At 35.1% G+C, this 24,866-nt stretch overlaps 1 protein-coding gene across 1 annotated transcript in view; it reads left to right on the forward strand.

Moving 5' to 3' along the window:
* Nucleotides 1-24,866, forward strand: part of GRIK2 (glutamate receptor, ionotropic, kainate 2) — a 446,885-nt gene that overhangs the window by 120,786 nt on the left and 301,233 nt on the right. Inside the window, exons 2-3 of the mRNA XM_009320161.1 lie at nt 16,852-17,019; nt 20,943-21,200. Of these exons, the coding sequence (XP_009318436.1) occupies nt 16,852-17,019; nt 20,943-21,200 (426 nt within the window). The remainder of the gene's footprint in view (nt 1-16,851; nt 17,020-20,942; nt 21,201-24,866) is intronic.

Genomic DNA, 24,866 nt, shown 5'->3' on the forward strand with positions numbered 1-24,866 from the left:
ACTGCCGGCTCATGTTCAGCCGGCTGTCGACCAACACCCCCAGGTCCTTTTCCGCCAGGCAGCTTTCCAGCCACTCTTCCCCAAGCCTGTAGCGCTGCATGGGGTTGTTGTGGCCGAAGTGCAGGACCCGGCACTTGGCCTTGTTGAATCTCATACAGTTGGCCTCGGCCCATCGATCCAGCCTGTCCAGGTCCCTCTGCAGAGCCTTCCTACCCTTGAGCAGATCAACACTGCCGCCCAACTTGGTATCGTCTGCAAACTTACTGAGGGTGCACTCGATCCCCTCGTCCAGATCGTTGATAAAGATATTGAACAAGACCGGCCCCAAAACTGAGCCCTGGGGAACACCGCTCGTGACTGGCCGCCAACTGGATTGAACTCCATTCACCACAACTCTCTGGGCCCGGCCATCCAGCCAGTTTTTGACCCAGCGCAGAGTACACCTGTCTAGGCCATGAGCCACCAGCTTTTCTAGGAGAATGCTGTGGGAGACAGTGTCGAAGGCCTTACTGAAGTCCAGGTAGACCACATCCACAGTCTTTCCCTCATCCACTAGGTGGGTCACCTGGTCATAGAAGGAGATCAGGTTAGTCAAGCAGGACTTGCAATGTGTTATGAGACATATTGCCTCCAGCCACAGTTACAAAAGCGCTTGCAACTCCAATGAGTCCTTTGCCATATCTGCCAGCCTCAAGCAGTCTGAAAGGGCAGTAGGTGCCTGTTTTCAGGCAACTGAGTCTTGTTTTGTGTCTCCCCAAAATTCCTCTTTACAACTCAACATTAAAATATTAACTGTGACTGCAAATAACCTTAAATTGCTGGGCTGATGAGCCCAAGATAAAAACAAAACAAAAACCAACAACAAAAAAATAATTGAAACCAGCGGAACATAACTAGTCCTCTGGCTCAGAATTGTCACTGAGGCTTTAGTAGTTGAAGATGTGAACCTTTAAAGACTAGAAAAAGCTAAATGACCATTTTTAAAGATAAAAATGGTCATATTCAGTATCTGCACTAAATTTAAGATACTCATTGCCACACAAAAGTGTGAAGATAACAAAGTCTTGTTTTCTGAGGTCAGTGTAATTTCTGAATGATGACAGTCAGATGACCAACTGTCGTACAAGTCTTAAGTACTCAAAAAGCTGGTGGTTTTTGGTCTTAAATACTGCCCAAAACTTACACAATAAGATTGGTTTAATAATGAGGCTTTGATCACTTCCGTTCCTAAACTGAAATCTGATGGTATAACCTCAAATAATCTGTTGTTTTGTTCAAATATAAAAATGATTTGAAGTTTTTCCCTATTTTAAAAAGGTATTTAATGCTTCAACACACCAAAACTCATACTAATGTAACGGCCTAAATGGAAAAAAAAAAGATTAGTCACATTGCTCTTTGATATAGAAGAAATGTGTTAGGGGTCTAGAAACTGGTAAAAATGTAGTTGTGTTTTGACACCACCAAAATATTAAATATAATTGCCTCTAACCTTTCTGTTTGATAAATTTTAATAACATATTTAAATTCTATTGTATGTCACTAAAGGCAAATTTATTAGGACTTTTATCTGTCAGTTGTGCTTGAGACATTAAATTTTTTTGATAAATTACTACTTCTGGTGAACAAATACACCTCTCCACAATAAATATGAAATGGAGAGAATTCAGATAACAGTTTCAAAGATGTTATCTCTCAGCATACAAGCCACCTATTAGATAAACCTGTTATTACATAAAGTTGTCTACTGCAAATATCACAACTTCATGTCATCAGAAAGAAGCAAAAATTCCCTAGCTCCAGAAAGACCTATTTTGTCTTGTAATGTTACTGGATTTTAAGCCACCTTAGGAGATGGTAACCTATATCCACTGTCTGCTACACTGAAATCTCTTTCTTGTTTGGTTTCCCTAAGTCATACCTCTGCAAAAAGTGAAAATTAGCACTGAATACTTTATAACTAGCATCAAGTAAGGCCATCTTGTATGAGAAGAAACAGTGACTAAGAAAACTGTACCCACCATTTGCATGACATATATGTTTCTGCAGAACTCTATCTTACTCCAAGCTGTCTCTTTTCCAGGCTGAATTATCCTTTCTCATTCACTCCTTATGTGAAATTCATTATATACTTTGTTGCCTTTCTCTTTACCTTTTCCAGATCTATTATATCATTTTTGAAATGAGTAGGATGAGCCTCAGCATGGGGAGAAACTGATCATACTGAATGAAAAAATAATTTCTTTTTAAACCATGTAAAGTAGAAGAAAAACATGGAGTATTTTTACTGTCTAGTCTTCTGTTGTTACAAATACAAGTCTTCACTGTGGACAAAGTAGTTTAAAGCATTTTAGATTTTTTTTTAAAGTATATCCTTGTAAATAAAAAAGTAAAGCTAATACTGTGGTCATACTAGATAAGACAGTATTCTGTCTGGTTAAAGATGTATCTGTCTGGAAGAGTTTGGCCATGTACTAGAAAAATATATAGAAGAGAGAATAAAAATGAAGAGTTGCTTTATATAAGATAACAGTTAATATTTAATCCATATGTACGGTTCAGATAAGGTAGGATGCATAACTCCTGCTTTCCTGCCAAAACAACTTTTCAAATTTTCCCAAGAGGCTTCTAATTCAGTAATTAAAACTTAATTATCAAATTAGTGAACAACATTTTAAAGCATAATTTTCATATTAGCTAATAACTTCTTAACATTTAGGCTCTTAATAAAACAAAATATCTGCATATAATTGATGATCAGTCTAAACCCAAACTCTGGATACAACTAGTGCTGAATTCTGGGATATAGATGGAAACAGAGTGAAAGGGTATACTGTGGAAGTATCATTTGCACATCTAGATCACATTTCAGTCATTAGGAATATAAACACCTTCCCTCTCATGGAAAAGATGATTGGGTAATTATTAAGAAAAACAAATGACAGTCAAATGTACTGCAAATGGGAGAGGAGTGTAAAGTATTCAATATCTCTGTGCTTCAGATCGAATGTTTTTACCTTCTGCTTCCATACAACACTTTCCCCCAGCCCCTCCAATAACATTTCTGCTGGCTGCGAATTAAACACTGCTGGTTTATCACTGGAGAAGTGAATCAGTATCTCTGATATGTATCATACTGAAACAGACCCTCTTGTGCCTCATTAAACATTTTTGCTTATTTACTTCAAGATCCCACTAGAATCTGTTCTCCACATGAATCTGCCATAAATTATCAGTTTCTGAAGCACTCAACTTTCATAAGCATTAACATGCTTTTTACTGATATTTATCATATTAATTGAACGACTTTAGAAAGATGAATCTGTGGAAAAATTTGTGCATCTTTTGTGTAATATTTACAAGAGAAATAACATGAAAATCTTTCAAGAAGCTTTAAATTTATAATTATATTTCTTGTTATTTATGGAGTTGGTATAGTACATTTCATTAATTTCTTTGGAGAGCAATGTCTTAATTTCTTCTGCCAATGTCTTGTTTGTATAAATAATACTGACATGCATAATTTATCTTAGGTCACATTACAAAATATAGTATGTTTCACTATTGGCGTAACTTAGGAAATAGGTGAACTCAAGGAATCTGAACCAATGTATCTTTAAAACTTTAAAAATAAATTTGCACAGTCTAGCAGCAGATGCACCTAATATCTCTGCTTTCATAGATAAGAAGTTTTTTTGGTTTTGTTTAACTTCCTCTTTTATCCACAGTAGCACTTAACAATCTCACTACAGATCCATCTCTTTCTTACTCCTTGGAATTTTTATCATTAGCACCTAATACATACTTGTTTGCTCATACTATTTTCTTGTTTCTGTACTCATGGTACATCACTTTTTTCTTTTTTTCTCTCATGGCTGAAGTCTCAAAAAGGGAATCATTGAGAGAACACAGAAATACCATTTCTATGCAATCCAAGCAGCTCATACATTAGGGACAGGAATAGTGAAGACTTTTCCAAATGATATTCAATAACACACCTTAGTCTTCTGAAAATTGCATCTAAGTATTTAAGCCATAATCCCGTAGCAGCACATACCATATTTTAACCAGGGTAGCAATACTTTTGGCAAAATTATTTTGGTGAGGTTGTTACTAAGATGAAAAGATAATGACTTGATTTCTAAGCAACTCTCTAATTCAAACATTTTTGGAAACTGAACATTTGAGTAGTGAAATGAAACATCATTAAATGTAACAGCAAAAAGTGTTTGTCACATGTAAAACTTTTCCATCAGTCTGATTTTGAAGTTTGTTTTTTAATTCTTTTATGACTATTGTAAATTTTCCTGCTATTTCCAACATTGCTATAGCAGCAATTTGAAACTGTTTAATTGTAATACAGTCAGGAAACACTTTAAAAAGATGTTTAAATGCTCCAAGCAGTATTGAAGAAAATCTATCTTTTAATAGCTTTAAAGACAAAATGGAAACAACAAACTGTTCCAGTTAATGCATGTAACATGACAGTGTTAGGAAGTAGTAATGCATTTACTATGAAGTAATGTAAAACACAATGTAGCAGACAAAAATTTGAAAATATTTTCCTGAAATATAAAAATAACTGAAAAACTTCATTTTTCTCACTTTACAGTGCCCTATGCAGGACAAGAAACCTTTATTTTGTATCTCATATACAGTCCTTAGAAAACAAAACCACACTGCTTCTAGTCCCTGCTAAACAAATGGATTTACCAGTTCTTCCCTCTGCTTATTCAGGGATCACGGAGGAACACTTGTAGAGTTCTACTTTTTTTCCATTAAGAAACAAATTTTTGTTGATTCTTTGGAGGTTACTTTACCTATGCACAACAAAAATGCCACAATTCTCCTTTTTGTCTGAAATGTCTGTGGAAAGAAAAAGTATTTCACTTAATAATAGCAATATAGGTCCTTTAAATAAGCAGTTGTAGCACCTTTCTCCACAACAGAATTCTAATTTCATTAGCCCAAAGAATTACTATTAAGAACTATTACAAAACCAAATCCATTTATGAAAGGGATTATTCTGTGGATAGCGAAAAGTACATACAGTTCATACCATTCATAGAATGAAATTTGGTTCTCTGCATCTCTTCTGTTACATATGTGTACGTGTATATCTATATTTTAAGACTAGGTATGTCCTTTTTCTTTTCCCCTCTCTTAAATTAGATAATACACTTCATAAGAATTGTGTCAGGTTACTGAAGGATTCTATCCGTGAAAGTTTTCAGAGAAGGAAGAAAAATGTGAAAAATACAGTTTTTGAACTTGCTTGAATCGCTTAAATAGCTACAAACTCCTGAACGTTTAAATATTAAGCATTAGAAATAAAAAATCATGCTGAAGTTGGTGATAATAATTTATACATTTTACTTCTGGAAAGGATTCTGCTCAGGGATCCAGGTGCTCAAATTTCACTTACTTTAACAGAGGTCATGGCGTTCAGCAGAGCTCAGGTCAGGCTTTTTTTGTATACCCATTTGCAGGATCCAAGTTTTAGTATTTTGTGATTGCAAATAAACATTTATTGACCTTTTTTTAATGTCCAAAGCCATGTGAATGAGTACTCTTACTGTTTATTTTAAGAAAGAAATCGATCTTTTATGACGTGTTGTAATTTTAAGCTTTTGTGAGTAATTTCAATAAGCTTTTGTTTCTTTATATTTTTGGAAAGAGGAAATGAAAGTTATTTAGTTTGAAGATTTATATAGGCCTTAAGTGTGAGAATCTGTTTTTTTTTTCTTTAGAAAAAAAATGTAATGCATATTATGTGATTCTCATTTGCTAGATCCTGCAGTGTTTACTTTGTTGCTTTTAAATTAGCTGCTGGGTCTTAGCAGAGTGAGTCAAATTATCTGGATAACTAGGAGTTGACTCTGAAGGTACTTCTGGCTAGCACGTGCCGATATTTGATGCTGAAGATGCGTTAGGAATTACTTGACCAGAAAAAGCAAGCAGAAGGTGACCTGACTGTATAACACAAGTCCGGTAAGGTGCACTAGTATTGTGGAAGGAGGTGTAGGATTAAATAAGAAAGCAAACTGGAAGCTACAGGCTGCGACTGTAGATTACTCAGGAGGAAGACCTGAGTCCTGACCCTGACTTTCTCTTCTATTTAAGCATTTTCTACAAGAAATTTACTGGATAAGAAGCAAATGATCTAGAAATCATGGGCGGACTCCTATTTCATACCTAGCAGAGGAATATTGAAGTATGTGATAACTTCAGGCTTGCTTCTGTTTTCTGGATCTTGCAGACTGAAAATTCCTGTCTATATGGTAGCTTATCTTCAAAGTTGTAAATCATGTTATACGTCAGTATTTTGCCTGCTGGTTAAGGCACTGTTCTGAACAATGAAAGACATGGGCTTAGAGTTCAGTATATAATGGAATCTGTTTTCTGCTTTATAGGCAAGCGCTTTAACATGTTTATTTGAAAAAAATTAATAACCATATAATCACAAGCAGAATCTTTCATTGAAGGTGTCTTTCCATGTAAGCTGTGCTTTGAGCTTCTACTAATTAAGAGCCTTCTGACTTCTGTGAAGTTCAGGCACTTTTCTGTTTCATCTTTATATGTCAAGGGATCTTAGCATGAGGAGTTTATACTGCAGTATTTCTCTACATGCCTGGATGCCTACAGTTCCTGGTAAACTTTTCAGCTTTCCACAGAATTGTCTAGTGATTCCTGGTAACTGCTGAACTACAGACGCTGTGAATTTCTTTGGAGAAATAAGGTGTGTGACTTTTCTAAACCCTGCTTGGAAAAAACCGTCCTTTTGACGGTTGGACTTGATGATCTTGGAGGTCTCTTCCAACCTTAACGATTCTATGATTCTATTACAATGATAAGATCCGACTCTGAGTCCTACATTCTTTCCTGACTCTTGTTTATCTTATTAAAACAATACTGTACCAAAAAAAGAGAAAACAAAAAAGCTCCTCTTGCTCCAGCTTTTGCATGTGGACATATTAGTATTAAATAGCACAATATTGTAGGAGTTAAGTTCAAAATACATTTACTTTTTTAATGTCTACTTATTTCTCATGAGTGAGTCACTTATATGTTCTTTTAAAAGCAAGTGAAAACCTGGATAAAATTTCCTTCATTGTCTGTGTACAGTTTGGCTTCTCAAATGTGATTCCAGACACAAACCAATGTTTGAGAAGATGGAAGAATAGCATTCAGTGTGGTGGAAAGAAAAAATCCTGGCCTAATGCAATATTGTTAGCATTTATCTATGGTCTCATAGATATCTATGTATAGTCATACTATCTGTGTATGAGGAGGTTAGGGAACTGTTTTTGTCACTGTTCTAATATGTGTTATGACTCTTTCTAGAATAAAATGAAGTGGTCTATGATTTGTATATCTTCAAACCTATAAGCAGGAAAGTTTGAAGATTATAACTGCCCAGTAAGTAGCCTATAAACAGATGTAAGACTTCTGCATTAGTCCTTCTAAAAACATTCAAGTTTGCATATTATCTTCTTTAAAGAAGTTTTGGAGAAAAAGTTTTCTTCACAGAGACTGAAAAGCTTTTTATCTGGGTGTTGGCTGCCTCTTCAGAAAAAAAGGAAGGAAACGAAGGTGTGTTGTTTTAAGACAGTTTAAAAACATTTTGTTAGCCAAAGTAATGAAAAGCACATTTTAGCAAAATCTCCTGAGGCCATTTTTGTAGTCATATTTCATTTAGTGTTTTGTTTCCTTTTGTTACTGCTAGTCATGAGAAACTAAATATTATGTGAATATGATAATTGCATTGAAATTATCAAGTGTATTCTCTAATGAATTGTTTAGCATGTCAGAGGAAGCTAATGTATATCCTTAAAGTGGGAAGAAACCTTATGGATAGTACATTCTAACACTGTAGTTGAATGTGTTTAGGTGTTCTTATTTTGCCTGTCATCTTTAGTCACGCTCGGTCTTGAGAGCATGACAGAATATCTTCTGTCAGATATTCTGACTGAAAGGACTAATATTTATAAACAGAGATGCTATCAGAAGCAGTGTTTTATAAGTATGCTCCATATTCCAGTCTAGTAATATTTTTTTTAGTAGTGTTTTATTTATGACTTTTCAAAGCATATTTGGAACTGTGCTGATGAAAGGTAAGATTCTGATATGTGTCATTTATCACATCTGACTTAAAGAAGATGTTAGAATGCATCAAATTATATTTAAAATACAATTTTAAAGATACTTATCATTTGTATGTACTCAACTTTAAAAATCTTTTCACCAGTTTTATAAGATAAAGAAGCTTTTGTTCAAATGAGATCCACGCTTATTTTTTCCTCATATTATCCCTTATTATTTCCTCACATTTAAGAAAAACAAAACAAAACAAACTCTTTCTGTTTTGATATATAATGTAACATTAGATTAACAGGGTAAACCTAAGATTGGCTGGATATTTAGCCCCTTATGTATTGTATAATCAGAAAATATATAGTTTTCTTTGTCTTAAATCTGTGGATAATTCAAATCCTTTTAGGAGAAATGTCTTAAAGTTGCCAGTTTCATGCAACTACACTAAAATAATGATCAAAAGATAACCGAGATGCTGAAGGTAATATCTTTATGCATTTTATGGTGCAAGATTTGCAGGATTCTGTGATCATGCCTTCATACACTGATTCCATCAATGCCTTTAACATAAATTATGTCTCATTTCAAAACATGTTACTGATTTTCCAATAATTGTGCTTCTATTGCAATGTTGAGGTGTTTGTTGCATCTGTTTTGGGATGAGATATTTATTTTTCAGAAAAGCTTCTTGTCCAAGGTCACACCGAAAATCAGTGACAATGAAAATAAACCCCAGAAATTCCAGGTCCTGTTTCCCTCCTCCAAACCCGATGTACACTTTGTATAGATAAAGGATATTGCTGAAGTGTCCTGTGTTTTCCCACAGTGGCTTATCCATATAAAAAGGACTTCAAAGTCAAATAAGCAGAGTTTTCTATGTCAAGTGATCCTTTTAAACATTTTCCTGTTGTGAGAGTCAGAAAGCTTTCAATATAATTTTGAAAAGGAATAATAAAAACATGGCATAGTCCAGATTCACACTGCTGTATTCTAAATCAATATAAAAAATTAAACTACATAGTTTTATGGAAAAGGTTGTAAAGAAGAAATTTTTCATTTGCTTTCAATGTCTTGCATGAAAGTGATTCATTTTGTTAAATCCTGTTCCAGATAGAAATAAGTGGCTAAGATATAATTTTGTTCTGTGTTTATAGGAAGCAAACGTCTAAGCTGGCAACCTTTATGGAGGTCTTTGAACCACCTCCGCATCTTTCTAATCCATAACAGGATCTGAAACAGGATTATCAGTACAGCCCATAGCACGGTTGATTACAGCTAAAATGCCTTCAGCCAGCAACCCTGATCAGTCACTGTAACACAGCACCTACCATGCCTCCTGCTCCCAGTATCATCCATGCCACGTCAGTGATATTGGGTTTTTTGGATGAGCCTCTTCACTGCCTTCTGGCTATGCCTGTATTTGGAGAACTGTAGTCTCTTCACACTTCCAAAAAGCCATCACTTCCATCTCTGGAAATGTTGACAGTATACTAGCATCCATTGAACTCTCAGTAATATGCTTTTGACTTTTTATCCCTCTACTTGTAGTACCACCTTACATAATCATTGGCTCTGATTACCGAATGGCCAATTTCAAAATTGGAGCACAGCAGATATAAGCATATATTTTAATGCTATAATACCCGATAGACTTGCTTAATTCTCTCTTGAAACACTTTTCTAAAAAGTTGTTTATCACAGATACCTTGTTCACAGATACCAGTTACTCCCTTCTCCCATATTTCCAGGTTAATTAAACAAAGACTGTCTGAGAGTTCATGTTTTCTGAATGGGAAATAATCAATCAGAATAAGAGATTTCTATTATTTGTCACATCAGGATTAGATCTGGGTACCATAGTTATCTTATATTCAAAGAATTGATCTGAGATGAGCAAGAATAAATAAAATAATTTCATTCTTATATAACTTCATATAAATTTATTAGTATAGCTTAAACTATTTTGTACATTTTTAAAGTAAAATGATGGGAAGAAATGTTACTGGGCAAGACAAATTTTTTTTATAAGCAAATTTTTTCCATGCTCTCAATCACCTTTTTAATGTTACTTAAGATATGGGTTTACATTATTATATGTTAAAAGTTACCATATCATTAAGAAAATGGTGCTCATGCCACAATGTGACTGATGGTACTTTTTATAATGTATTAATAAAGACCACCTTCTTCATAGCTGTCGGTAAATTTGTGCAAATTGGTGCACGGTAACAATAATATGGCTGTAATGTTAAAAAATTATAGCTATTAATTACTAGTGTGTGTATGTGTGAGGTCTTTATCAAGTTGTTTTGATATTAGAAAAAAAGGAAACTTCATCTTACATCTTTGTACAAGGAAATCACACTTAAAATGGAAATTATGATTAATGTTATTGTTTCCATAACTTTGTTAATGTTAACAATGCTATATTAGAATGAGTTTGTGTTTAAATTTTTCTCTCCTGATTTCACATTTCAAAATTAGTCTGGTAAATTCCTGATACTGCCAAACCATGGAAGTTTTAATTCTGTGTATATAGTTGATATACTTGCAATGATGTTGAAAAAGAATTATTTTAGATTCAGTAATTTAAAGTAGTCTGTAAGCTTCATTTCAACTGATTTGTCAGATTATGATCCGGGGTAATGTGGCCTTCTGTTATATATTTAAAGGTTTAACTTTTCAGAGGGCACAGATTGTAAAATAGCCTGTAGTTACTGTAATTAAATAACATTCATTTCTGCTGAAACAAACTTGGGACTGTACTAGAAACAAAGGAGAAATTCTTCGATTTAGTATCAGCCAGGTTTGCTATTTTGCTTGTTTGTAGTTCTACTCGGACACTTTTGAAGCTTGCTTGAATGCGGATTATTTCAACTAGCTAACAGTAGCTCAGGTTTTATGACATGCATCTGTTTCAAAAATTCTCCATATGTAAGAGGAGGAGAGATTTACAAATAACTTGTTCTGGCACTTTTATTCACCTAGTGATTTTGTGTAGTTAAGCACTTTTGTACTTTTTACTGGGTTTTATCAGATATTACATGGAGATGGTAATGCAAAACACACAAGATAGTGATCCCCAAAGTGGCATGTTTATGGGGAGAAAAATACCTATGACCATTTTATGGAATAGAAATGGAAAGTTGAATCATTCAAATGGTTATCCTATTATTTGTGAAATTAGGTAGTTAAGAGCAGGACCAATTTTTTTTTGTAATTTTTGCTAAGATGTGTAGCAAGATGACTTATTTTTTTTCCTCTGGATTTTGTGTTTGAGAAAATGATTTGAAAATTGGAGAATACCAAGATGGCTTGTGAACTAAAAATGGCAATTCTTCAACTTTTTTTTGGTGGAAAATACAGACTTTTTAGTTTGAACAATTTCAGAACAAATTTTTTTGCACTTGTATAATTGTTTTAAAAAATATTTCACATTTTCTTTTTCCTTGGAAAATAATAAGGACATCTACATTACTCATACTATTTTATGCACTACATATTGTCCTTTTTAATAAATATAATACTATCTTTATTTTCCCAGTGGTTTCTGTTTCTGAAGAAACTGTTACTGCATCAGTATTACACAGATGATTGGATTCTCCCTATTGGTTATGTAAAAGAACTTGATCATATAAATGTTTTTTCAATAGTGACAACTGTGATGAAAAATCCTAGTGGATTTCAGGTTCAGTAAAAGCAATTCTAGTGTATCAAGATTAACAGGAGATCTGAATTATCCTGGATGCCACCGCAAAAAATACAGTATTTAAAGATTGTTTTACAATTGCTCTTGCGTATCTGCCTTGGACTGGCCTGTCTTAAACATTCCTCATCACTGTGATTCTTCAGGTGTTGATCACTACTAAAATCTAGCAAGCTTTTGCTAAGTGGTTATCATGACAGTAAAAACTTGAAGAAATGTTCAGCTATGCAGCAGTCACCTACTGTACACAGTCAATAAAACTTCATGAGCTACAGATTGAGCTGTAGCTACGTGATGCCATATTCCCTAGTGTTACTGTTATAGGGCAGAGATGAATTGTCATATCATTAACATTGTAAATGAAGAAGTCCTATATGAGACCATTAAAGCAAGCTGTCATGGTTTAACCTCAGTCGGCAACTGAGCACCACGCAGCCGCTTGCTCACTCCCCACCCCCACCCCTGGTGGGATGGGGGAGAGAATTGGAAGAGTAGAAGTGAGAAAACTCATGGGTTGAGATAAAAACAGTTTAATTATTGAAATAAAATAATAATAATAATAATAATGATAAAAGAATATACAAAGCAAGTGATGCACAATGCAATTGCTCACCACCCACCGACTGATGCCCAGCCAGTCCCTGAGCAGCAGCCCCCCCGGCCAGCTTTCCCCAGTGTATGTATTGAGCATGACGTCACATAGTATGGAATAGCCATTTGGCCAGTTTGGGTCAGCTGTCCTGGCTGTGCCCCCTCCCAGCTTTTTGTGCCCCTCCAGCCTTCTCAGTCGGTAGAGCATGGGAAGCTGAAAAGTCCTTGACTAGCGTAAGCACTACTTAACAACTAAACCATCGGTGTGTTATCAACATTATTCTCCTGCTAAATCCAAAACACAGCACTGTACCAGCTACTAGGAAGAAAATTAACTCTATCCCTGCTGAAACCAGGACACAACCTAAGCATTAAATACACATTTTACTGCTCCTTTTAAGTTTTCTGTCTCTGCTTTGAGGTAGCAGTGAAAATTCAGCCATCTCCTCTAGGATGTGCTGCTGGTTGTATATGAGAACTGATGTTCCTACCTATTACAGGTCTATAAGACCGGTGTGTTAAAAATAAGACAAACCCCAACACCTGCATTTTTCAAGCTGTTAGAGATAGGCATTGGCTTGTCTGCTTGTCTGCATACCAATGGCAAGATTTATAACTCTTCCGTCTGCTTATCTGAGAGCATGCAGTACATTCCTCAATTTGATTATTAATAAGGCTATCCTGAATACAAGCTACAACAGCAGTAAAGAACAGCCTGCTTGGGAGGGAACAATATGACTCAGTATGCTATAACAGCTTCTGGAAACTACTATCCCTTTATAACTGTGTATACCTGAAGTGGAAAACCAATCCTTCTTGTTAATTTCCTTTCCATTTTATAAAAAAATACAGTGTAATTTGTGGCTTGTCTCCCAGTATTAAGTCAGTGAATTTACACAACATTTTCTTTAAAAATACAGTGGTTTTTTCGTTGTTATTTACATATTCAGTAACAAATATAGGAACATAACAGTAAGGTCGAGGCAATTTAAAGTTACCAAATAAGTTTCTACTTGCATCTTAAGCAACAATGCAGAAAGCACCCTTTAAAACTTCCCATTCCTGTCAATGTCTGAACTTATTTATGTGCCTTTGCTGAGCATCCTGAAAATATCTGAAGCACAGAATTCCACGTACACTTAAAAGGGCTCTCATCTGGAGAATGAGGACCTGTTTTGTGACTATATTCTGATATTCAGAATGCAGACATGTGTCTGCCTGAGCTCCTGCTCTGCTTAGTGTGTGAGTTCAATTTAAACTGCTTAGATGTTCAATTAAAAAATGGTGGTGCCCCGTGTGCAGTATTAGGTTGGCCAAAGCTAGCAGCTGTTATTCACTATGGAGCACCCTGGCATTTTCAGTCATTTTGCATATTAGTAGGACATGGTGCACTTTGAGAACCTGTTGATTTGAGTCTCTTCTTAGTGTGAAGGTTAAGATGAACCTACACTTGCCAGATCCAAATATTTAATTATGGGATGTTCCTCGCCCGCTGCTTGAGCAGACAGACACAAAAATAGCATAAAACTGAAATGAAAGGAGCCTAGTGGAAGTTTGACATCCTACAGGTTAGAAAACAGCTAGGAAACTGCAAATATATGGTCTAATCTATATTCCTCTAGGGTTCTTATTTTTAATTCAGTGTCTACCTAGTGTAAAATATGAAAATATTCAGAGGCAGGAATCAGAAGCTGTTTTCCTTCCTCTTAGTAAAATGTCCTAATCATAGGACAGCAGAAACAGGTTATTCTACTTCTGTTTTCCTTAGGAATGGAAATTTACCCTGAGGCAGACAGACCATATGCTGCCAGCTTTGCAGGGGATACATTTATCACAGGGATAGAGAATGTGTGAGTGAGGGAAGAAACCAGTGAATAGTGCACGTGGGAAATTGCACGTCATTGCCACTCACAAGACACTTTGTCGTCTTCATAAAATTATCTTACTATGTGAGGGACTGTCACTACCATTAGGAATTACGTAGATATGAGAAGTCAAAATCCATTTTTATTTTTATTTTATCTTATGCTGAGAGTAGTGGCTACATCTTTGACAAGGAATTCCCCATCTCAAGAATTTAGAAATGAGCAGAATGAAAAATACAGGAATAAAGAAGGAAGTTTGTATTGAGCTTCAGACACATTGAAATTAAAGAAGAAATCTTCCAGTGTAAAAATTTCAGGGAGAAGAAGAGATATTTTAATGCTTATTTCTCTTTATGAATCCGTTGTAACTTAGAATATAATCTTTTTTTTTTTTTTTAATAACTGTTTGTGTGATACTGGCTTATTCAAATACATTTGAATAACTGCTTTCCAGATGCCTTAGGAAAGCCTATAAAATCTATCTTAATTTTCATTATGTTCATGGAAACATCTTTTTATTTTTATTGTCTCTTAATATCTATACTTATCATATATCCACTAATTTTTAGCTATCTGCAGCAATTTTTAAATATTTTCCCCAAAACAAAATAAGATCCTCTTATATGTCACAGTTTGATTTATAATGTTTAGATGCTGTAAGTCTTAAGCAGCACAAAATCTTGTCTATCAGACTATGTTTTCCTCAACAGAGCACTTCACTAATTTCAAAAGCCGTAGGTTGTCTTTCATGTTAATATTGCATTACTGTGCAAATAAACATGGCCATTTTTTTTAGTTTTAAAGTGTACTAGGTCTATATTTACCTGAATGTTATCCAAGTTTCTTTTGCTTTAGCTTCTGAAGTATTGTTAATATTGGTTACTGATTATATATACGTCCTATGCTCAATCAGTTTGGATCTTTTCCCTAGGTATCTACATTTTTCTTAAGCATCTGCCTCTCCCATCAGTGCCTCATTCTCACTTTTAAATAACTAAAGTTTAAATAATTATTAGTCACATCTCATCTCAGTGGTTAGTGCTTGCGCTTTTAAATTAATATTTTTTGAGCATCTGCCCCTAGGGTTCTCACCAGGAATTTAAGGGCTCATCTGCAGGAAAAAAGTTAACAGGTTGGAAGAGGCAGGAGGTTCGCAAAACTGAAAAGCCTTTTCGTATTTATTAGTATCAGAAAGGGAAAATACACATTCTTTTTGCTTTAGAAAAGGTTTATCTACTTAGCTGCTCAACAAAACTGTTTACAAACTGACTGTACTTTGCAAAGTTCGGTCTGACTCAGTTCCTGCACATTCAGATTCTGAGAGCTTCTTGCTGAGAAAGTTGTGGAGTGTTGAATAAATTTTTTTAGACAATACAAAGCCAGGTAGCACCACTACTTTGGAAATGAATAAGTACAAGCTAGGAGAAGGCAAATGAAAAACATTTCTTGCACAGATACAATGTCTGGCTTGTAATTAGTGGTCCTCAGGTGATGGCCATTGGCCATCCATTAGTATTGACAGATGCTGTTAGCATGAGGACCAAAGAGACCATATGGATGCTGATTGTTTTTCTGAGTCACTCCATGTCACCATAGTAAGGACATATCTTCAAATTACTGTTATTGTCACTGTATCCTTGGCCTTTCCAGACCCAAGAATAAATGATGTTACCCCAAAGTATGTATAAATTTACATTTCATGGGCAATGATATCTCATTAATGAGAAAAGAACAGCTGAAGCACAGCACTGTTTCACAAACTTATTTACTTCATTTAACATTAAGGCTGGCTCAGAAGTGTTCTAGAAATTGCCCATCATTTGAGGCATGTCCTACTCTGGCAGTACGCTTTGTTTGGGGATGCTTTCATTGCATAATAGAGCTTATGCAGGGTGTAGTTGCTTAGATTCCTGTATTTGCTGAGAATGAGGTTAGCATGTACATGCGGCTCAGTGCAAAAGAGCAAAATTTGAACCCTTTGCTCAACATATTTATCAGTTCAGGCACACAGTCATGCTAAAATGTCTATATGTCTTCATTTTTGGAGGCAGTTTGGAGCATCCTAGTTCCATGCTCCGTTATATGTTGCATTTCCAGTGAACTCTCCAGTTCATTATTGCTGTATCATAAGTCTAGAACAGTAGAAAACAAGAAACCAGAAATCTCCCTCTGCCCTGCCACACATACATAGGTGATGGTTGATCTGGAAGGGGTAAATGTCATCATTTCAGGTTTAACTATGTAAAATAATAATTTTATATTCTTCATCCCTCTCCTATTTTGCTTCTAAATAGTGTGGTTAGTTTATATTGCCACACTCTTTTTATTCACAATAGTAAAATGAATGTTGTATGGAAAAAAACCAGACAGGTTTTCTCTAAGGTAAGTTTGATTTGTTGCTGGGTTATTTACGGTTTGACCCAAACCTCACCAAAATAATGAGATAATTTAATGAGTTGCACTGTATCAGGTTTATTAAGTTAAAAATTTCAGGCTGATGAATCTTTTCCCAAACTGATGATTAAAGATGTTCTTGTATGCCATTTTGGCTTACTAGTCATTTGTTTTTTTCTTTCTTCTTTCTCCTACTACCAGGAGGCATTTTTGAGTGTGTGGAATCTGGTCCAATGGGAGCAGAAGAATTAGCCTTCAGATTTGCTGTGAACACAATCAACAGAAACCGAACTCTTCTGCCAAACACCACATTAACATATGACACCCAAAAGATAAATCTCTATGACAGTTTTGAAGCATCCAAAAAAGGTATCCTTTTGCATATTTAATTTTTTTAATGAGCAACTAAGACTTGGTTTACCTACCTCAAAAAAAGTCTGTCCAGGAAAGCCATATGCAATGAGACTGTACAGGTTTGTGGCTGACATCAAAGAACTCCTTTAAAGACCACCTGTTGAAGGCTGTAATGGTAACTGCTTGAAAATTACATTGTCACCTTTGCTCCCACTGCCCCTGTCTAAAAGCTATTTCTTTAAATATTTAAAAACTGAAATAAATTTTTCTGAGCTTTGTGACTAGGGTGTTTTTGAGACCAGTACCTTTGGAGTGAGAAAACACAATTTCCAGAATTTGTCCTGGAAAATGCCAAGTGCCCCCAAATTCTAGTGACTCTGGAAGAAGGCTCCAATTCAATTTTAAGCATTCAATCACTTTAAGTACATCTCCACAAACACCTTTAGCATATGAATGTCTCACATAGTTAATCAGGTGTGGGCTTCAAAGGGGAACAAGTAGTTGTAATTTTGTGCATCTTATGTCAACAAGGCATAAAAATAAACCTAATTATTAAGTCTGTGCTTAAGAATATTGCTATCGGCTGAATGTCTAGGCCTGAGTTCAGCAGTTTTCTCCTAACTATAAATGATTCGTTTAAAGAAAAATTAAAAGTTAAAAATAATTTTGAACATTTCTGTTAAATTTTCAAATCTTTGATTGTCACAAAAATTGAAGTTTTCAGATTGCTTTACATTCAAGTCTATGACAATAGATGCAAGTTGTACTGCATCATTGCCATATCCTAGAAAGTACAAACCCCAACAAGTTCAATATGTATTTATAGGAGAAAATACAAAACCTGGTGTCAGAACTCAGTAGGACTGAATTTTGCACTGTATTACATGTTCTTTAAAAACATTTTTTTTATAAATTGAAGCGCCAATTTCATATGAATGTTATCCTTAACAACAAAATAAAAAGGCTAAAAGAATCAGAGGTCAACCTGTATTTTTTATGACAGGTTTCTAACCTAAATCTGCCAAGTAATCTGGTCCCAACATGCCACTCCTAAGTGTTGAAGACTGAAAGCTTTACACAATAAGGGATTTTTGGTGTGATAGTGGGCTAAGATGAATAAAAACATTTGACGCCACATTAGAAATGTAGGGGAAAGCTGCTGCATCAGGGTGAATGTACATGAAGTACATCTTAAAAGTGGAATATAATACTGATTAAAAAATTCAGTTTAGAAATTATGAGAATTTTTTTTTCTTTTTTGCTGTAACACACAGAGTTAATCTTGCTAACCTGTTTTATCTGTTTATTTGCTAAATAAACAATTCTAATATAGGTTGTTGCTGCTAGGTATGAAAATAGACAGTATCCATATTTGTACAGAAATACACACAGTTTGGTCATTGCAAGACACTTTGTTTTATGAAAAATATTATGGACTAAACATTTATGCCTAGCAAGATGGTTTCTTTGCAGAGGAGAGTGTGTGGAAGAAGAAAGAGGCAAACAACACTTTTAACAAAGTATTTTTGAGTTGTTATTCTGGTCTTTTGGATGATGGATTAAAGCAGGTTCTGAGAGAGACTACTCTTTCCATCTCGGCCAACAGTGAATAAATGGGCTGATCCTTAATTCTGGCCCATTCTTTCTCCTTTCCTCCTCATCTTCCAAATTCAACGGATTCCTGACTCCAGCACACACTGTCCTGTGAAATTTAATGGGTCAGTTTCTCTCCATTCCTGAGGGAGGATGTAGAGAAAAGAGAAATTTGTTCTGCGATCTTTAATTCTTTAAGCCTTTCCTGAGACAATACAACTACTTTTAGTCCTTACTTGAGGTTTTCTTGAAGGTGCAAGTTAGCCCTATTATGTTGCTAATTCTTGATAGACTATAATAGCTGAAGTTAGAATGGCAACATGCCATTAATTGGATATATTGAATAGATTGTACATATTAATTGTTCCCACTTGCATCTTGGGTGAGAATGCAACTCTTTTTATTTGTAACTGGTCAGGCTATATCAAAATCTGTGTAATCTTCCAGTGCTTCATCAATTCACAATACAGCCAACTACATTTGTGCTGACAGGTGCTTTAGTTCAGAATCAAAGGCTAAAGGTTAACATAAAATGGTTTATTTTATTATGATGGCTCCAAAGCAGAGTTTTAACAATGATGTTTCAGCATTTGACTCATTTTGTGGTTCATGATTATGTCCATTAGTGAGCAGGCAGGCACTGCATCAAAAATAGCCTGTTTAGACCTCTTAGTAACACATACTTCTGAAGTTGTATGTAGATGAAATATTAATGTGTTTTTAAAGGTACTATATGAAGGAACAACCTGAAGGCAAGACAATATTTCCAAGATACTGTTTCAGTGAAGAATAATGTAAATGCAAACAAAAAATCCCTCAATGCACTAGAAAAATTGGTATGCGTCTGATAGAGCCAGTGCCATATTAAATCACGTGTGAAAGCGTTGCATTATTCAAATCTCAGAAACAGGAAAAAAAAAGCCCATTGAAAAGCCATCTGGTAGCTATTGCTGTTGTTAGTGATCCCATTTACTGACATTTGCATAAAGCTTGTTGATTACTCTTAGGAAGGGCAATATTAGCATAAATGTTTTTTTTATCAAGCTAGTCATTTAGGCCCTGATCCGATGCTCAGAAATGCAATAGAGACCCTGTGTGTATATGAGAAGTTCATTTAAACCACTGGTGCTCTGCAGTAATAAAAAGGTGTGCCAGCATAGTTTCTGGAATGCACTTGAAAGACTTAGCAATATTTTCATCATGTTGAAAAGGATGTGCAAAATAAAACAATGAATTTTGACTTGCTGAGAAAAGTAATGCAGCAAGATGTGTTTCTACTGCTTGTTTCCTCAGCTGTCAGGAACATTGATGGTGGAGTAACACTATTAATTAATCAAACCTCATACAAACACTCGCATCTAGATTGGATTAGGGAGATACTTTTCATTACTTCTCTCTACCAAATAGGAGGTTTTCTCAGAAGACAGAATCTGTTGTTTTTCAGAACTGTATACTCATAAAGGTTATGTCTATGTCAGTGATCTAAACAGGAACAGGGCATGGGCTGAAACACTGGTCTGCAGTATTGACTAATATTCTACAAGATAATAATGGAGCATACTGTGGGAGATAACACAGACCAGAGACTGCTAATGCACAGTATAGGTAGGGCCACCTTATATTGGAAAGAGGAGAGCTAAGCCACTTGAATGCAGCAGTATCGTGTCAGTGATTCTCAGGGCCAGTTTTATCTACTAATACAAATGTAGCAAAACTGAGTATTTCCAGTCTTTAAGAAGGGACACTGAATTTTTTTCATTAGCAGCAATTTAGGGAAAATGTTGACCTTTAAATTTTGCTAGTCAACATGCCTACTTTTCAGATACAGAAATTCACATGTCCATTTCAATGAAATTAATAATTTGCCTGATACTTAACTAGAATCTACTTAACACATACAATTTCTGAGTAATTACCATCTCAGTAGAAATAGTGTTGATTGATTGAGGAAGAAGTTAATGCTTAAACAGCCTAGGTTAGAATACTGTCCCATATGGCCCTTTTCCAAATGTAAGATGAAGCTGAGCAAAAATCTCGTCAGTGCTTTTTAAAAGATACACAACTGCTGGCCTTTGTGACTTCCACTGACATAGAAGTGTTTATTAAATGTAGCTGAGCACTATTTCGATGTTACATGTTGCTATTCATCAGCTCATAGTGAAAGCTTAGAAATGTATTCTGAAGTTGAAATCTGTGTAAGTGAAAGTGTTACACAAGAAGGGAGCTCTGTCAGCAATAAAGTTATATTTCATGGAGTGCCTTTTATTTAATATGAATTGTGCAATACCTTCTGGCACACTGCCTTCTTTCCTCTCATCATTGACAGACTTCTGTCTCCTCTTCAGCCTGCGATCAGCTGTCCCTTGGGGTGGCTGCCATCTTCGGACCATCCCATAGCTCCTCAGCTAACGCTGTGCAATCCATCTGCAACGCTTTGGGTGTTCCGCATATCCAGACCCGCTGGAAACATCAGGTGTCAGACAACAAGGACTCCTTCTATGTCAGCCTCTATCCAGATTTCTCTTCACTCAGCCGTGCCATCCTTGACCTTGTGCAGTTCTTCAAGTGGAAAACAGTTACTGTTGTTTATGATGACAGCACTGGTAAGGCTAAAGTATTAGACTATGTGCAGATATATTCACATGTACAAAGAGAGGGAGGAGGGGTGTCACTATTCATATTTCTTAATTTAAGAAACCTTAACTAAATTATAAGAATTTCTATTGGCAAGATAGTGTATAACAAATAATATGGATTTATTAGCATAAGTATTCTCTTAAGTATGCTTCAGTTGCTGAATTTGTGTGTTTGAGCTCACAGCTGTCAATAAATCAGTCACGCTCTATTTGTGTTTTCTGCAGTGTCTTAAGAGTTGCTAGCAGCTATGTCTTTTCATTTTATTTAAAACTTAAATTTTGATGAAAAATATGGTAACTTGAAAAATGTACTAGTATGCCCGGTGAAATAGAAGACCTAAATTCTAGTGCTGCTTCTGGCATTAGTTAAGTTAGAAAACAGGTGCCATATTTGTTTGGAATTTCAGTATCTGCTTTTTCAGAGAGAATTGCAAAAGGAGCCCTGGTTTTAGCTGCTACGAATTGAAACCAAAGGAAGTTAGGAGGCTTGTTTTGCAGATGACTTACATGAGTTAAAAATGAACTCCTGACTTTCCAGCAGAAATATACTAGTTTGCTGCCTTTCCCTTACCTCACCCTAAAATTTGTTTTGCTTTGGCAGTGATATCTTTGAAAAATGCTTAAAAAACTTAAGTTTGATTTGAGGTCTATTTAGTGGTGGTCAGAACTAAGACCTTGGTAAGAGGAAAACCTGACTGTAATGGAAGATACAAGGAAGGTACTTAGCCAAACGAGATATATTTAATCTTCTTGGAAATGTTGCTAACTTCTTTCATACTGGTTGAACTGTCATTGGCAAGAAAAGAGCATGGTGAGCCTCAAACCCTTCTCATGGTTCAGTGAACTGGAAGATTGTTGATACCCTTGTTACATAATGTACTACCTATCTAAATCTGAAATAAAAAATTAAGATCAAGGAACAACATGTGTTACACGTGAGGCTACCTGTAGTGAAGACTAACTGCCAGATAAACAGCAGTTACAGCAGGACAGGATGCCTGCTTACTATTTAAGTTCAAATAAGATGTATGTATAGCTATCAAAAGGTAAGAAGGGAACAGAGATGGCAGTGCATAAAATTATTTATAACTGATTTTTTTCTTCATGCCTTTTAAAAAAATGCAAGGCAATGAAGTTAAGAGGCTGCCTCCCTAAAAGTTTGTTGGCTGATGTCACCAAAAGCATCAGGTAGTCAAACTTCTGATTTCAAGTTTATCTTTACAGACTTAAGGCAAGAAATATGTAGCTTGTTTATTAATGTTTTTTGATATTTTTTGTATTATTGTTTTGAAATAGGACAGGAAGTGAAAAAAGCCTCAAATTTTAATGAAATTATGATTGAAAAAGTGGTTCAGTGAAACAGTTATAGACTTAGGTTTACATAAATTGGAAATATTTCACTTTGATTTAAATTGTTTGGAGACTAACTATTTTTACAATAAACAGGTTACCTTTTAAAACAGGCCTTTCAGTTATAAAGTCAAGATGTTTTAACACTTTGAAACTGCTTTGCTTAATATTTTCACGTAATTTTCTCCCCTTTCACAAAAAAAAAAAAAAACACAAGAAATATTTCATGTTTAATGGGCTCTCTAAATTCCATGTTTTCTGAAAGAGATATGTTGTTAACAGTTATGCTAGACCTGATCTTTTCATAAAGTATGTTTTGAAGTCAGGATGTAAATAGAAATAGGAATGAAGATGGAAAAGAAGTGTTTCTTGTGTGTGTTGTGATCTACTTGATCTAGCTGTGACTACTGTAAATATTTAAGAGAAAAAAAGAACATGAGCTCTTTTAAAATAAATTTTTGAATAAATTTGACAATGAATAAGGAGATTCAGGTATTTAGTTTATTTAAAATGCATAAAGAATTATTTCAGGAAATATTCACTTTAAATTTATATTTCTTTCTGGAGTGGCTAGACTCTTCATATTATGATACTGGTTGTTCGTGCTGATAAACAGTAACCCCAGCTACAACATATTTTTTTCTTGAAATCTGTTGCTGTCTGAAGAGACAGAAAAAAGAATCAGTTTTAAAAAGGTAATCCTCTCTCTTTTTGTGGCATTTGCTGTACATAAATGTAAATTGTACTTTTAAAAGACTGTCAGTTTCTCTTTGTTAGTAGCATCTCCTATGGATAATTCAAAGACTTCAAAAGCAGGACACAATGCTGGGAAGTCCACAGCATCACTTGCCTTTGAAGTACATACAGGAACAACTCTTAGCTATGAGAAACAGTTAGTCTTAAAGAAGCAGAGTTTAAATCTTGTTAGAGCTCAACTGCAAACTGGTGTTTTTTGAGGCAAGGGGTGGGGCAAGAGGAAACTTTTGAAAGGAAGTAGTTACTTCAGCTGAGGAAGAGGTTATCTCCTGTTATGGGATAAGATAAATATTCAGTTGTGAACCTAGGGCTGAAGCTGAATATGATAGTTTCAGCTAATATTTAGAAACTGTGTTGTAAAGCTCCTTGTGCCACTTAAGACTTAATTTCAAATCCATTAAAATGAAGACAACAAAGACAAAACATTCATCACTGTTTATATGTTTCTTCAATTTGGTCAGTGATTCCTTAATGTAAGATGGATATCATTCTTATTTCCCCTTACTCTGTTTCTTTTTTAATCACCCACATTTTACTCTCCTTTACTGAAAAGTTGTTTAGGATGATAATGTATGCCTTATTTTATAATTTTAGTGTTATGAATTTCCTTTATCTGAATGGACAATTCCCAAAAGTACACCCTGGTCAAGACAATCATATGTTGATATAGCAGTTACAGTGACAATTTTTTTTTAATTGCTAAAACTAATATTTTTGGGGGACAGATTTACTTTATGTATTTCTATTATTACTTTATAAACATGGATACAAGGGGAGACGATACTTTTATTATAGACAGGAAGAAAAGGTAGAAAACATGCATAAACTATGTCTGGATTCATCGCAAGATAAATTATGGGGAGTTGCCCATATGCCAAAATCCTGGAAGATTGTAGGTCCATTCTGAGGGAAAGTATGATTTTTTTTTTTTTTTAATTTTCAAAAATGTCTTTATATCTTAATTGTTAGGGCTCAGTTTTATGAATTCTCTAAGGAATTGTTAAAGTTCTACTTCTCTAATAAAGGAAAGATACCTCACCCACTTCAAAGCATTCTAATAACAGCTGTGTCCATGTTCTTCATTCCTTCAGTAAGGGATATGTCTTCTTGAGTAAACACAAATGGAAAAAGCTGTGTGGTTATTTGACACTCTGCAGTCAGTAAAAGCCCATGTTATCTCTAATGTCATTCCCAGGAATGCACTGGAAACCGATACTTCAAGCACACACTTCAGCTGCTTCCTGACAGCACCATTGTGTCCGATTGTATGTAATCCCCCCTGCTCCTATCTTATAGGAAGGAAAGCCAGTTATGTGACTCTAATAGATAGCAGAGCATTTTCCTGATGCTAAGTGAGGCACTCTACATAAGTGTAGACACAGTCTTCCATAGTGTTTTTGTGTGCCTTTCAATCCTTACTGTAGCTGCCTTCACAACATCCATATGATGAGATGTGCAAAATAGACTGCCACCACTTGTGTTTGTTCTGGATCCAATTTGATCTGAGATTGTGTGGTATGAAGGTGG

This window comes from Pygoscelis adeliae, unplaced genomic scaffold (genome assembly GCF_000699105.1).
Source record: "Pygoscelis adeliae isolate BGI_AS28 unplaced genomic scaffold, ASM69910v1 Scaffold41, whole genome shotgun sequence".
NCBI lineage: Eukaryota > Metazoa > Chordata > Aves > Sphenisciformes > Spheniscidae > Pygoscelis > Pygoscelis adeliae.